Source organism: Cynocephalus volans, chromosome X, assembly GCF_027409185.1.
Source record: "Cynocephalus volans isolate mCynVol1 chromosome X, mCynVol1.pri, whole genome shotgun sequence".
NCBI classification, from domain to species: Eukaryota; Metazoa; Chordata; class Mammalia; order Dermoptera; family Cynocephalidae; genus Cynocephalus; species Cynocephalus volans.
In genome coordinates this window covers 11630878-11646780 of record NC_084478.1, presented here as the reverse complement: position 1 = coordinate 11646780, position 15903 = coordinate 11630878, and the positions used below count along the sequence as shown (strand labels likewise).

General features: G+C 44.3%; 1 protein-coding gene across 1 annotated transcript in view; it reads left to right on the top strand.

Moving 5' to 3' along the window:
• Positions 1–13218, top strand: part of LOC134367168 (G-protein coupled receptor 143-like) — a 363716-nt gene extending 350498 nt beyond the window's left edge. Inside the window, exon 9 of the mRNA XM_063083820.1 lies at positions 13124–13218. Coding sequence (XP_062939890.1) covers positions 13124–13218 — 95 coding nt within the window. The remainder of the gene's footprint in view (positions 1–13123) is intronic.
• The last annotated feature ends 2685 nt before the right edge of the window (positions 13219–15903 follow it).

Below are 15903 nucleotides of genomic sequence, written 5' to 3'. Positions count from 1 at the left end.
CTTTTGTATCAATCCTTCCTCTCCTCCTCCTCTCTATTGTTAAAAACCTTGAAAGCTGCATTGAGGAGGTCTCATTGCGTAATAAAATGAGAGTGTAAGAGGGCCATGCCTGAAAGGGAGTTTGGGTCTATGCATGTGTATTTATGTAAAGCCTCAGGGAGGTGGGTTAGGAACTAGCCGGGATTTTTGGTGGATCACTGTGTGATTTCTCTAATTGACTGACTTGTGCGTAGACTGTTGGAGGCCATAAATCATGTATGTGATCATATTATCCCAGAGATCCCAGTCACCATGGCTGGCCCAGAAGTCTCAATTTGGGTCCATGTGAGGGATGGCAGTGGCTCCCACAGGCTGCCTATTATTTTGGCCATGTACCTCGCCTGCCTGTTGGTGGGCCATTATCCAGACCTGCTCCCTATCATCATGGGACAAGGTGTAAGTAGGAATCATGAAAACATTAAGCTGCCAGGTGAGATTGTAAGACTGGGTGAGGTATCTGAATTCCTTAAGATATGTGTCCAGGTTGGAGTGGAAAAATCCCAGTCGTTTTTTGATTTGGGAGAGATCAAAAAGAGAAAAGGGAATATGGACCCAGACAATTCCCTTTGTCCCTGCCACTTCATGGAGGGGGTATAAAGGAGCTGAAACTGAGGTGGGGTTCTCACCTGATGAAGGGGAAAAAGGAGAGGGATTGAGTGGCTGAGGACAAAGAGAGGGAAAAGGTGAAGGGGCTAGTGGAGGATCTGGAGCATAAGGATGTGGTTGGGGAGCAGAGTGGTCTGACGGATCAAAAGATTGATCCGAGTCCAGAAGGGGAGGTCAGGCATGAGTTAGGAGAATTTGAGATGTAGAATAGTGTTGACAGAGAGAAGGATGAGATCGGATATAGAAGAAGGCTTGAACATAAGGAATCTCTCTGGCTTTGTCGTTTCGGTGACAAAAGTTGTCTCGGTCTCTGAGAGTACCCAATTTGAAAGTTACATTTTCTGGCCACTGGGATCCATTGTCTAGTTTGTATTTAGGCCAAACCTGATTACAGTAGAAAATGAGGCATTTGCCTTAATATCTCCCCGGAGGCCAAGAGGTTGGCCAGGAGACAGTCCAGAGGTGTAGAGCAGGGAGAAAATGAGATGTTTAGGTTTAATGTCTCCCTGGAGGCCAAGGGATTGTAGAAAATGAGACGGTTCAGTTTAAATTGGCCAGGAGACAGCCCAAGGGTGTAGAGCGTGGAGGTCTGGATTGTGAGGATCCCATTTAGCAGGTGAGAAAGGAGGTGATCAGTCCCAGTTGAAGAAGGGGAACACCAAGGAGCATTGTCATTGGTGCGCACCTCCTTTTCCAGAGGGAAGCCACTGACCAGCTAGAGGAGCATCCTCTAATAGCTGGGGGCATGAGAGGGGTTCCCTCTGCCAGGCACCTGGTCTTCAGGAAGTAGCCTGGTCTTTGGTAAGTAGACAGTAGTCATAGAAAGTAGTCAGGGGAACCCGTAGAAATAGGACAGACCCCCTGACACACCCTGAATTGAGGCTGATGGTGGATGTGTTGGTCTGAAACGGCAAAGGGAGAGAGTCCCTGAGGTACCTGGTTCAGCAGGTCCAGGAAGGGTGGCTGGGGGGGCCAATCAACCCAAGAGAGGGGATCATCCAAAGGTCACAGCCTGGACCCCCTGGGTTTTAGCACCAAGATGAATGTGAGCCCAAACACCGGGTACCAATCAAGCTTTATTAAAGGAAAAGAATCTGCCGGGCTGCACTCAAAATGGAGAGCAGCAACTGGCGTCAGAGTGCGAGGGCTTACATAGGTTGTAAGGAAGGCTGATGTAATCAGGGAGAGGTTTGGTGCTGGTGTGCAGGAGTTTCTATTTCTCAGAAACCACGAGGTTTCTCATAAGGGCAAGGCTGGTGGCCATTTTGTGTTGAGTGTGTGTAACATGGTGCTGGTCACATCCAAATTCCATCAGTAATAAATTGTGCGCGCACACACACACACACACACACACACACACACACACACACACACACACACACACACACACACTAAACCAAAGACAAACACCTCACAGTCCAAACCACTTTGGTTTGCACGAGAATAATGTTGAAATTTGGAGCAGGAAAAATGCGCAAGAGTATGTTTGGTAATGGCTAAAATAATTCTATTTTCTTTTCCATTTCTATTATTCAAATATGCTGAAGGGAGGTTTTATTTTTAGATGATAAAAGGTTGGTTTATTCTGAAGGCCCAAAAATATGATGAGAAATTGATGGGTTGATTCCATGAGACAGGACTGTCTGGTTGTAATTGGGAGCCTCAAAGGGAAACAGAGAAGTAGTTTTGGCCAAAGCTAAAAGACAGAGACCATGTGTTTATGAACTTTCTACCTGGTACAAATAGTTCATCAAGGGTCAGGGACTCACCAACTGGAATTGTTGTTAGCATGTAGAGTTATTGAAACCACCTGGGGAATAAACCAAATTCTTATCTTGACTTATTTGTCTTTGTTTTTATTCCCATTTTGGTGATTTAAACTGGCCAAGCCAATCTTTGACATTCAACCAAAACTCGAAAAATAATAATAAAAACCATCCCAGTCCGTCTGCTGCACCCCACCCCAGTCACCACGAAACAAAATCATTTCTTTGTTTTGCAAACTGTTGCATTGGACTGGTGCTCAAAAGTTGGAGGTTTTCACACAAAGTTTTAGAAATAGCAAATAGAGATCCAGCAGAAAAGCCAACAGGGCAGCCTTTCCCCACAGCTGCTCTCCACTGAGGCTGCCGTTCTCTGCTTACCTCCTGCTTATTGAAAGCGCTTGACAAGGGTTGATATCTTGTAACAACAATTCACAGCAATATGGTCAGGCATGAGTAGCAGTTTACCTTTGAAATTTGAACGCCATTTGTTTAGTCAGTCTATATTTTGGAAAATAACAGAAGAAGTAAACATCTTAAAAGACTGAGTTTAGATAGTGACACTGCTACCTGGTGAAGTGGGACGTTCCACAGTGGCATTTTCCCTTCTTTATGGGAAGTTAGGGATCTCTGGTTTTTCAGCTGCAGAGAACAACTAAGGTATAGGGGTTCTAATCACAGGCTGCTCATTCCTCCTTCCTTTGCTTTTTTAAAAAGTTGAGATATAATCCACATACCATAAAATTCACCCTTTTGGAATGTACACTTTAGTGGCTTTAAGTCTATCACAAGGTTGTGCAACCATGTCTACTATCTAAATCCAGAACATTTTCTTCACTCCAAAAAGAAACCTGCACTCTTTAGCAGACAAGCCCTGTTCCTCTCAACCCCCAGTCCCTGCTGACCCCTAACCTATTTTCTGTCCCTATGGATGTGCCTATTCCGGACGTATCATATATGTGGCATAATGTATCTGTTCTTTTCTGTCTGGCTTTTTTTATGTAGCATTGCATTTTCCAAATTCAGCCATGTTGTAGCAGAACTTCATTCTTTTTATGGCTGAATAATATTCAATTGTATGGATATACCCATTGTTTGTTCTTTTAATAACTACTGATAACCACTCAAAACTCCACCAGGTCCTGTATTAGGAAGTGTGTTGGGTGTAGGTACTAGACATATGTAAAATTTCCCTCAAGGATATTGCAGTTTACAATTGAAGAAAAAATATTTTAAAATCTTTAAGTTATTCTTTTGTAAGAATTGAATAATCCAGAGAAATACCAGTTTGAGAACTCCTCGGAGGAAAAACAAAGCACGTAAGGAAAGCCTTTTGAGAAAATCAGTACAATTAGTATTTCTGATTGTGGAAAGAATTTCTGTAAAAATGCCAGCTACCAGTTTAGAGCCCATCGTGATGTATTTTTAGCTAACGTGTTGAGTAAGGCTTTTGGGAGATTTTTTTTTTTTTTTTTTTTGAAGCCAGAGTAAGTTTGTAGTGTTAACAACAAACAATTTCTGCAAAAGTATAAAGTAGAGATGCTACTGGGGTGGCAGTCAGGGCGTTCAGTTTTCATCTAACCCCTCTTGGAATATTTTAAGATCGTCCATAATATACAGTCATCACTATTTTGTACGGGAACCCATTGCAGGAATTTGCATACATCAATCTAAAAAGAATTAAGAGGGATTTTGTTTGTAAATTAAATAATTTAGATGTTTTGCTGCTTACTACACTTCAGCACATTTATAAGTACATCCACATCTGAGTTGTGGCTGTCATCACCATTGTATTATCTGGTGACAATTTTAGGATTCCTTCTAAATTCCCTGGTCAGTATGTCTCTGGGGCCACTTGCCTGTCAGTGGTGGGGGAAATTCAAATGTCATTCAAATTTTCTTGCCAGGGGCTTTACCAACTTGCAGAAATGTTTGAAGTTTGCTTCCCTCCCTGCCTGTGGGCACAGGCTAACCGTGTGGAGAAGCCAGGCAGCAGGATCCCTGGGACTATGGAAATTCTCACCTCTCCTCCCCTCCACTACCTACCTGACCCTTTGCTAAATAGAATTAGATTTGAGTAAGTTAAATGTGTGTATGATGCTACTTCCGTGCATAAAGTCAAGGTCAACCTCTTACTAGAACTCTTTTCCTTTTGACTAAACCTGATCATTGGTACCTAAGCAGATACAGAGGAAACTTAGCTGTGGGTAGGCTTCTCGTATGTAAACTGCCCAGATGAAGCTTGACTTGCTCATCGTGCCCTTAACATTCTGCTTCTGTAGGTTTCCTTCCAAGACCAAGGGGCTCACACTGAGCCTTATGAAATATCTGGTGTGTTCTTTCACACTTAACTGGGCACTTGGCACAAGTTAACGCAATTTGATCTTAAATATTCATTGAGCATCTGCTATAGGGCCAGCACCATTTTAGCCAGGATGGGTGTGTCCTTGAGAAGTATAATGTATCAAACTCACAGATAAGTAAGGACAATACTATCTTTTATTTTTTAGAAATCTGTGAAGTGTTAAAGGAACTGTCTTGGGTTTTGGAGTACTAGGGGAGTTTCTGGAGGTGGCGATGTGCAGGCTGGGTGTTGTGGGACAGAGACAATCTAGGGGAAGCACAGCTATGTCGAGACGTAGAGCAGGAAGTCTGCATCTTGTTTGCAAATGGCCACAGTGTGGAAGGTTGTGGAGGGCTTGTGGGAAGCTGGAGAGGCAGGTTGGGACCACACGATGAAGGGTTTTTACAGGTTCTGCTCAGGAGGGTGGACGTCACCCGGTGGCCAATGAAAGGCCAGTGAAAGTTTAAGTAAAGAGATATTCCTGCTTGCTCGAAGGACCAGCCCAGTTCATGGCAATGAGATAAGTGATTTAATGCATCGCCTTCTGTGCACCATCTGAAGCCGCAGTTCACTTCTCGCGGCCCCTTCAGGTGTCCCCGACCCCCTGGGAAGGGAGCCCATGGGTGGGCCCTGGGTGGCACTGGGGGCACGACCTCCCACAGGGGTGAGGCGGGGGCTGAGGCCTTGCTGGGGTGGGCACAGGCGAGGCTTGAATGGCACACTGGGGACCTGCACCCACTCGGGAGACCTGGTCCCTGCAGAGTAGGGAGCCTGGCAGGCAAGGGTGGGGCATCGCCGTGTCTCTCCCATGATTCCTACCCCACCGTCTTCCGTCGGGGTCTGCGTCTCTCCTTTCACGGTTCCATTTCTCTCACCATCCCCATGTTTCCCACATATGGCGTCGCTCCCACACCTGCTTGTTTCTCCCACAGTTCCATGTCTCTTCTGTGTTCTGCTGTCCCACAACTCTCGCTCATTCCTAATTCCATTTCCCCCACACGACTGTGAGGGGTGAGTCAAAAAGTTCACGGAAAGGTTAGAATTATATTTTAACTCTATTCTGCCAAAAGCTTTCTGAAGTGGGTTTGTATTTCTCTCACAATTCCCACTTTCCCTCAATTTCTTGACTTCCCCCACCAGTCTCCCTTCGGGGGACGTCCACACAGATCCACATTTTCTGCTCCTTTGTTCTCTACCATTCCCGCTCCCCCCCCCCCCACAATCCCATTTCACCTGCCATTCTCCATTCTCTGCAATTGCTTCCTTCCCTCGATTCCCTGCCTGTCCCACAATTCCTGTTCTTTCCCATAACACACTGCTTCTCCCACAATTCCTCTCTTCCCAGCAACGTTTGTCCCTCTTTGTTCCTGTTCCTCCCAGAATCCTTTTCCCTACAATTCTTTCTCGCCCATAAGTCTCTTCTCTCCCACGGTTCCTCTTTTCTCTCACAATCCTTGCCTCTCCCGTAAGTCTCTCTTCTCTCCCATACTCCGTTGTTTTCCCAGAATCCTCTGTCTCCCACAAATCCGCTTTGCCCTCGAGTCTACATTTCTGTTACAATTTCCACTCTCTGACAATTCCGTTTTCCCGTACTGTTCTCTTTTTCTCCTCCAATATCAGTTTTCATCTGCCATTCTCTGTGCTCTCCCACATTCTGTGTCCCCTCTGATAGCTTTGTCTAGCAACACTGTGTTCTCCACAATCATGACTTACATCTCACAATTCCCCGCCTCTCCCACAATTCCTGTTCTTTCCCATAACACTTTGTTTCTCCCACAATTCCTGTCGTCCCAACCCTTCTGTCTCCGACCGTTTCCTGTTTCTCCCACAATCTTTGTCATTCCCACCATTTAGTCCCTCCCATAAAGCTCTGCTCCTACCCACAATTACTTGTTTCACCCACAATCCTTGACTATTCCATGTCTTTCTTCTCTCCCTTAATCCTTTGTTCTATCAGTATTCTGTCTCTTCCATAATTCCATTTTCTATACATTTCCATATTCCTGTTACAATTTCCACTTTCTGACAATTGTTTTCCCTTACTTTTCTCTTTTTTTCCTCAGTAGTCTGTTTTCATCTATAAATCTGTTTTGTGTTTTGTGTTGCAAGACTCTGTCTTCCACCATCATTGTGTATCTCCTATTTCCCTCCCTCTCCCACATTTCCTGTTCTTTCCCAAAAACCTTTGTTTCTCCCACAATTCTTTTCCCAGCACCCTGTGTTTCTCACCATTCCTTGTTACTCCCACAACCCTTCTCTTTCCCATACATCTGCTCTTTTCTATAATCCTTTATTGTATCCCTGAATTGCCTCTCCCACTATGCCTTGTCTCCCACAATTCTATATTTCTGTTACTATTCCGTACAATTCTATATTTCTGTTACTATTTCCTCTTTCTGACAATTCCAGTTTCCCCCACTATTCTCCTTTATTTAATTCTCTCACAAATCTGTTTTCATCTTTAATCCTTGGAGCTCTACTATATTCTGTCTCTGCTATAATTCCCTTGTGCTACAATTCTATGTCCTCATCTCCCACGGTTTTGTCTCTACTACAATTTCCCGTCTCACCTTTAATGCCTTGTTAGTGTCTCCCTCAATTCCTGTTTTCTCCATAATGTTCTGTCTCTATCATAATGTCTTGCCTTTTCTGTTTTTCCTACAATTCCACTTTTTAAAATATATTTATTTAAACATTTTTATTATTATTAAAGAATAAATATTATATTTATAGGGAGCAGAGACGGGGAGAGGATAAGGTGGGAGGAGAAAGGAGGAGGAGGGGTGTGTTTGAGGCCCATGGCACCCCATTCATTCAAGCAGGGGAGCCCAGGGGACTTGCAGACGTGTCTTTTTCACTGCTGGGCAGGATGCGGATGCTGTGGGGCGTGGCTGGGGCTCCAGCCCCCCCAACCCCTGCTCAGGAGCCTGGGGTGCTTCTGGTAGCTGCTGAGTGGTTGTTGCTGGGTTACATGGGAACATCCAGGGGACATGGCTGAGGCTCTTGGCCCCCCTACCGCCCTGGCTTGGGAGCCTGGGGTGCTTCCGGTGGTGGCTCGGTGGTCGTTGTTGGTTGGCTGCAGATGTCAGTGGGATGTGGCTGAGGCCCTTGGACCCCCACGACTGTGCTTGGGAGCCTGGAGCGTTTCCAGCGGTGGCTAAGTGGTCATCACTTGGCTGGGTGCAGATGTTGGGGGTGTGGCTAAGGCCCTTGGCCCCCCACTGCATGGGCTTGGGAGCTTGGGGTGCCTCTGGCAGCAGCCTGGTGGTCATTGCTGGGCTGTATGCAGTCGTTGAGCTGGGGGCATGGCTGAGGCTCTTGGCCTTCCCCGAACCCTGGCTTGGGAGCCTGGGAGGCTTCCTCTCCTTCTAGGTTTTATAGGTGTTCTTTGGTGGTGTTAGGCCTTTAGTGGTTAATATCAAAACTTTGTCTCAGATCTGTGGGATTTTGTTTTCGCTTTCAGTTCTGTGTTGGATTATTCGCTGTTCTGAGCACTGGAACTGATTTGTTGTCCTTTGCTTACTTATAAAATGGGGGGACTTCCTAAGGAAACCAGCTCTTGAGCCCTGTGGTTGAGCTAAATTGCTGCTTTGCTGTCAATTCTCTGGCAAAGGCTTTTTGTGCAGCTCAGGTTTTAATTGTTGACTTTGTAAGCAATTCTGGGTCTTGTGAGGTCTGGTACACCTGGGTTGTGTGGAAACTCCGGTCTGGGCCTGAGTCTTTTCAGTGAACTACACCCACTGCAGTTCTATATTCCAGACTAGTGTACAGTGAGTGGTCCTGTGCTGATTGGGGGGCAGATCAGCTGTCCATGCTGTGCCCCAATGTTCCCCAGTGGGCCCGTCACATCCACTGCCCATACTCCAAGCATTTCCCATGGGATGCAACATGCCCTGGTTCCCTGTGATGACTCACCAGCCTCTGAGTGGCTCCGTTATTCAGTTGTCTTTGGCCCCTCACTCCTATGTGGGTCCACAGGAATCTCGTTACTGGTCTTGCTGGCCTGGGGTCACCAAGGCCCTCTTGTCCCCTACAGTCTCCAAACAACTTCATATGAAGGGCACAGCTATGGCTTTTGCCAGATCTTGCTTCGTGTGCTCACCAGCCCTGAAATGGCCGGGTCTCAAAATGGTCAGAGCGGTCCTTTCTCTCATCATGGCTTCTCCTGCCTTCATGAACTCTGTAGGTCTCTCTTGTTCCCCTGAGCTCTAGTAGCCCCAGATTGGCAGTCAATCCTTTTTACTAGTTGTAAATTGGTTGATCGTGGGAAAGGGTGATGCTGGGGACTGTCTATTCCACCATCTTGACCACAAGTGTCTCCTACCATTTCTTGTTTCCCCTACAATACCTGTGTTTCCCACAGTTCCCATTAGTTCTGTCATAATTTCTGGTTTCTCCCACAATTCCATATTTCTGTCAGAATTCCTCTTTCCCACAGTTTGCAGGGATTTTTCCACAATTACCCATTCTCCACTTTTTCTCATAAATCTTTTTTTCCTATAATTCTTTGTTATCTCCTATAATTTTGTCACCTGACTATACTCTTCTCTGCCATAATTGCTTCTCTCCCACAATTTCCCTTCATTCCCACAATTCCCATATCTCAGTTTCTCTCACCATTCTTTTCCACCATGCCTTGTGTCTCCCACAGTTCTTTGTTTTTGCCTACAATCTATCTTTCCCACAATTCTGTTCTCACCCACAATTCCTTGTTTTTCCCACAGTACCATGTCTCTCACAATTTCTTCTTTCCCACGATTCATTGCTTTCTCTCACAATTCATTCTTCCTTTCTCACAAATCTGTTTTCTTTTATAATTCTCTTCTCAACCACATTCTGTCTCCCCTACAATTTGGTTTCTCCTACATTTCTAATTTCTCTACCATAATTCTCATCCAAAATCTGATTCTCTCCCCAAATTCCCTCCTCTTTACACAATTTCCTGTCATTTCTATAACTCTACATTCTTGAACATAATCCTGTCTTTTTCACAGTTTTTTGTTCTCTCCCAAAATTTGTTTCTCCCATAATTCCCTGCCTCTCCCACAATTCTTTTCCCCACACAACTGTCCATTTTCAGCATAAATCTTTGTCTCTCCCCAAATTCCTTGTTATTCTCACATTACCTTGAGTGTCCCATAATTCCTTTTGCCTTCCACTAGTCCTTTTCTCTTGTATCTCCTATCATTCTCCTGTGTCTCACTTGTAGGCTCCTTACCCAGCACTGTGCATGTGAAGATTTTTTTGAGTGGCCTATCCTCTAAGTAGTGCCCTGAGGCCCTTCTCAAGAACTGAACATTATCCCACTCCTCCACACAATCAGCCCGTGTTAGGTGGAGTCTCTTGGGCTTGGGTTCTGGGAAATCAGCTTTCCCCTCACAGCAATCTGTTCTCACTTCATCTCTCCCTGAAAGTAACACCCACTAGCCACATGAATTGTAGCTGCTAGGAGAGTGCAGAAGAAAACATACCCCAGGACCTTGGAATCTGTTGAGCTGGCCAGATTATATTTAACGCCTTGAAGTGGAGTCACGCCCAGGTGTCAGGTTTTCTGTGGCTCATGCTCGGTGTCCAGTGGTTGAGGGTTCCAGTTCTAGGCCTTCAATATTTTCAAGGGATCCAAGAAAGGCAGATGAGGGCACAGGAGATATCCAATATACATTCAAATCTCAGTTCTACATGGGGCTCCCCAAAATCTGCCTGGACTTGCATGGCTCATTCAAGGGGACCAGTAGGAAGGGGTTGGCCCTTGGGCACCATGATGTTACTGGAGCCTGCATTTCCTGCAGGGATGTTCCTTAGATAGTCATAGACATAGCACCCATAGGAAATTAGTCAACATTCCCCAACAGCCTTGTTGAATTATCTTCTCAGAGACTTGCTCAGCCAGCATATTCTCTTCGAGGAGACCTTTAAGAGCAGGCCTGCTGGAAAGCACCCATCCAACTCAGCACAGGCAGGGCTGGGCTTAGGCAGCCCTGTTCCAGCAGCATTTGCTTCAAGAAAGTTGCTATGCATAAACTTTCTTTTCCATGGAGCCCCAGGGGGAGGATGAAAGGACCGGGAGCTCTTCAAAGCCACAGGACCCAGAGCATGTCCCAAAGTGTGGGGTCATGGGGGAGTATCCTCAGCCCAGAGCTTGATCACAAGCCACCATGTGACACCCCAGTCCAGAGTCTTTGGGAAAAGAATCGCAGAAATTGCACAAGTTCCCATGAGCACAGGATGTTCTCATGAACAGTGGGTGACCCTGCTAGAATCAAGTCTGTGAAGTGCCACACAGGCCACAATGTCTATGTGCATGTCAGGGGACACGGTAGTGTCATACTTGCCTTCTTGGTAATATTGTCGCCTGTTTCTGTAGCTCAGACTTTGTTAGTCTTTTCCAAGCACACCTCTCCAATTGCCACAATTTACCACCTTCTCTTTTCCATGTAACGCTAATGTTCTTTTGTTTTTTTCTTACGTGTCCTCTCGGACTCTACATGTGTCTCTTGTAAAATCGCACTTGTTCCTGCCCCTCCTTATACTCATTGGTCTTAGTCAGTGCTGCAGGGCACAGCGCTACCTCCAGTGGATGTCAGGGCACTTACCTGTGTTTGTCCATTCGACTCACTTATTGAGCACCTTCTATGTGACAGATGTGGTTTTAGGCATTAGTGATACTAGGGCGATGAAGACAGACAAATTCCCTGCTCACTGAGACATTCTAGTGGCAGAGACAGAGAATAAAAAGCACAAGTAATAATATAATATTCGATCCAGATAGTGAGCAGTGCTATGAAGAAAAGCAAATCAGGGAGTGGGGTCAGAGAGTGGACTTAGTTAGGGTGTCCCAGAAGTCTCCCCAAGATGAGCTGACATTGAACCTAAATGAAGAGCAGGAAGGGGCCATGAGGAAATCTGGAGAAGAGCTCTACAGGCAGAAAAAGGGAAGAGCAAAGGTCCTGTGGCAGGACCAAGCTTGCAGTGTGGAAAACAGGGAGGCCAGTGTGCCTGAGGGATGCACGGGGAGGCTGTCATTGCCAGCAGGGCCCAGAGATGGAGGGACTTGGAGCTCTTCTGAAGGGCAGTCATTTGTCCCGCCTGCATCGGTGAAAAGGCCACCCTTCTTTGTGTCTTCCATCTGTGTATTCCCCGTGCATAGCCTATGGGCTGGCAGAGAGCAGGCACTCCTGGATATTTGTGGACTGAGAGAATAATTCTGACATTTGTTGCAAAGGATCTCACAGGTTCTGAAGGAAGCTGTGTGGGAATGATTAAACAGACCTGCAGGATCACTCATTTGAGGAGAGTGATGTGTGCTTTCACACTACCGACTGGCGCGCAATATTTTATTCCTCATGGTGTTGCACTGCTTTTTGTAAGCCAGCTCATGTTCTGGAGAAAGGACAGGGAAAAGGGGAAAATAGATTAATAAGGAGGCCCAAAGGAGAATCACGATGAAATCAGAATAAAGCCAGGTAGAATTAGCACCATGTGCTTATTTGAAATGGGCTGTTAGTTTGGTTCTGAGCTCCCTAGACGGGAAGTGAAGGAGAAAATGTGATCTGTTCCAAGATTCTTAATTGTCCACAAGAAAACATACCAAGTGTGCACGGAAGCACACATTCTCTTGAAACCCAGGCCTGAGAAAAAGTGTCCCCTCAGATGTTTCATGAAGTTGAAGCCGAATAACGTTGAGTATATTTGGATATATCAATTTAGGTATTACAAACGCCATCGTGGGTCACTTTATAATCACATATCATGGTCCCAGTTTGTGATCAGAACCAAGAAGCCCAATTTGGGAGAGATTTAGCAGGCATGTACTATTGTGTATGCAATTGGGCTTTGAAAGAGGGAAACGTTTTCCATGGGTTGAGGTAGGTGCTGGCATAGAGGAGCTGCTTGCTGAAACCATGTGGCATGAACCATGACAAGACAATGGGAGGAGGCTTAGTCATACAGAGGGTGCTGTTCCCTCCCTCTGGGCACCTCTTGGAACTGAGCGCAGGTAGGCAGGCAAGCGTGAGGGCGCTGCTGCCTGAGTTTGCATCCCCTGCCGGAGCTGCACCTGCCCATTGCTCCTCCGTCAGACAGTGCACGTGTCATGGCTCCAGAACCTCCTGGGTCAGTAGTTGTGGTTTCCTGCAGCATCCATCCACACACCACCCACTTATCAATTGCCCGACATGATTCTGGGGGATTTGTTTTATCCTTTGTAGTGACATCATACAATGATGTCATCATGTAATGATGTCATACAATGTTGATGAAACGTATGCTATACCTTTTCTTCTTTTTTTCAGACAACACGAATGCTACAGCTCTGTCCATTTTCGGAAACGGACACAGACACCATCGTAATCTCTTCTCTTTTTCTCGCCAGGTTCTGATGCCAGCACCATTGAAATCCATACTACAAGTGGGTCCCGCAATGCAAATGATTTGGACTCTGCTCCCCAAACACGTGGAGACCTATGAAGGGGACTTGACAGGCGACCAGCCCCCACATTCCTCAGACTCTGCACTTTTCATTCTTTAGAATCATGTTCTCACCTTCCCATCCCCGTGCTGCCAAGCTGTCGCGTCCTCCAGACCTCACTGTCATCACGTGAGAGCTTCTTCCGGAGGCTCCTCTTGATGATAGGAGCAGCGGTCCATGCTTGTGCACCTGCGAGTGCAGGAGCGTCCCTTCTAGACCATTCAGTCACTTCTCTAGACTCTTAGTTGCTACTAGAGTTTCTCTGAGGCTGGTCGTAATGTACGTGCAAGATCCGAGTCCTCGGGAACGAAGTTCAATAATAAAGTAATTGAGGCTGAACTCCCAGCCAGACTTGGATTCTGTCTGAACAACACCTCTAGCAAATGCTGTTGTTTTTAAAATTTTAATGAACACATTGTAATTGTACATACTTATGGGGGTACAATCTGATATTTTGATACATACATATGTTGTATAAAATATGCCTGTTGGCCATTCGTATATCTTCTTTTGAGAAGTGTGTATTAAGATCCTTTGCCCACTTCTCAATTGAGCCATTTGGTTTTTTTGCTGTTGAGTTGTTTAAGTTCCTTACATATGCTTGATATTATCCTCTTCTCAGATGTAAAGTTTGCAAATATTTTCTTCCGTTCTGTAGGTTGTCTCTTACTCTGTCAAGTTTCCTTTGATGTGCAAAATCTTTTTACTTTCACGTAATTCCACTCATCTACTTTTGGTTTCATTAATTGTGCTTCTGAAGTCTTATTTTAAAAATCCTTGCCAAACCCCATATCGTGGATTGTTTCCCCTATGTTTTCTTCTAACAGTTTCATAGCTTCGGGTTTTACATTTAAATCTTTAATCCATTTTGAATTGATTTTTGTATGTAGTGAGAGGTAGGGGTCTAGTCTCATTCTGCTGCATGTGGTGTCCAGTTTCCCAGCACCATTTACTGAAAAGAATATCTTCCCCCCAATATGTTTACCTTTGCCAAAGATCAACTGGCTGGAGGTGAAGGAATTTATTTCTGGGTTCTCTGTTCTGTTCCATTGGTCCATGTGTCTGCTTTCATGCCAGTACCATGCAGTTATGGTTACTTTAGCTTCATAGTATAATTTGATGTCAGGTAGTGTAATGACTCCAGCTTTGTTCATTTTTTTCAGGATCTCTTTGGCTATTTGGGGTCGTTTTTGGATTCCATATGAATTTTAAGATTGTTTTTCTATTTCAGTGAAGGACGTCATTGGCATTTTGATAGGGATTGCATTAAATCTATAGATCACTTTGGGTAGAATAGCCATTAAACTATATTCATTCTTCCAATCCATGAACATCAAATATCTTTCCATATGTTTATGTCCCCTTCAATTTCTCTCTACAAAGTTTTATACTTTTTATTGTAGAAGTCTTTCACTTCCTTGGTTAAGTTTTTTCCTCGGTATGTAAATATTTTTGTAATTATCATTAGAGGAATTGTTTTCTTGATTTCCTTTTCAGATAGTTCACTATTAGTATATAGGAATACTAATTTTGTAACGGTTTTTTTGGTGGAGTCCTTAGGGTTTTCAACATATAAGATCATCTTGTTTGCAAACAAGGGACAGTTTGACTTCTTCCTTTCCAATTCGGATGACTTTTCTTCTCTCTCTTGCTAATTGCTCTGGCTAGGACTTCCAGTACTATGTTGAATAGAGGTGAAAGTGAGTACCCTTGTCTAGTTCCTGATCAAAGAGGGAAAACTCTCAGGTTTTCCCCATTCAGTGTGATGTTAGCTGTGATTCTGTCATATATGACCTTTATTGTATTGCAGTACATGCCTTCAATACCTAGTTTATTAAGAGTTTTTATCACAAAAGGATATTGAATTTTGTCAAATGCTTTTGCTGCATCAATTGAAGTGATCATATGATTTTTGTCTTTATTTCTGTTAACATGGTTGTTGAATTTATTGATACATCCTTGGATCCCTGGGATAAGTCCCAAGTGATCGCAGTGAATGATCATATTAAAGTGCTGTTGAATTCGGTTTACCAGTGTCTTGTTGAGAATTTTTGCATCTATGTTTATCAGAGATATTTGCCTACAATTTTCTTTTTTGTGTGTGTCCATGTCTGGTTTTCGATCAGAGTAATGCTGGCTTCATAAAATGAGTTCGGAAGTATTCCTCCTCAATGTCTAGAATAATCTGAAGATAAGTGGTATCAACTCTTCTTCAAAAGCTTGGTAGAATTCAGCAGTGAAGCCATCAGGTCCTGGACTTCCTTTTAATGGAAGATTTTTTATAACTGATTCCATTTCCTCACTTGTTTTTGCTCTGTTCAGATTTTCTATTTCTTCATAATTGTATTTCTTCAGGAATTTATCCATTTCTTCTGTTATCATATTTGTGGGCATAGTTATTCATAATAGACCCTTATGATCCTTTGAATTTTTGTGGCATCACCTATAATGTGTCCTTTTTCATTTCTCATTTTATTTATTTGAATCTTCTCTTTTTTTCTTGGTTAATCTGGCTAAAGTTTGGCCAAGTTTGTTTATCTTTTGGAAAAACCAACTCTTCGTTTCATTGACCTTTTCAATTGTTTAAATTTCTATTTCATTTATTTCTACTCTGAGCTTAATAACTTCTTTCCTTCTGCCAATTTTGGGTTTAATTCGTTGTTCTTTCTCTATTGCCTTTAGGT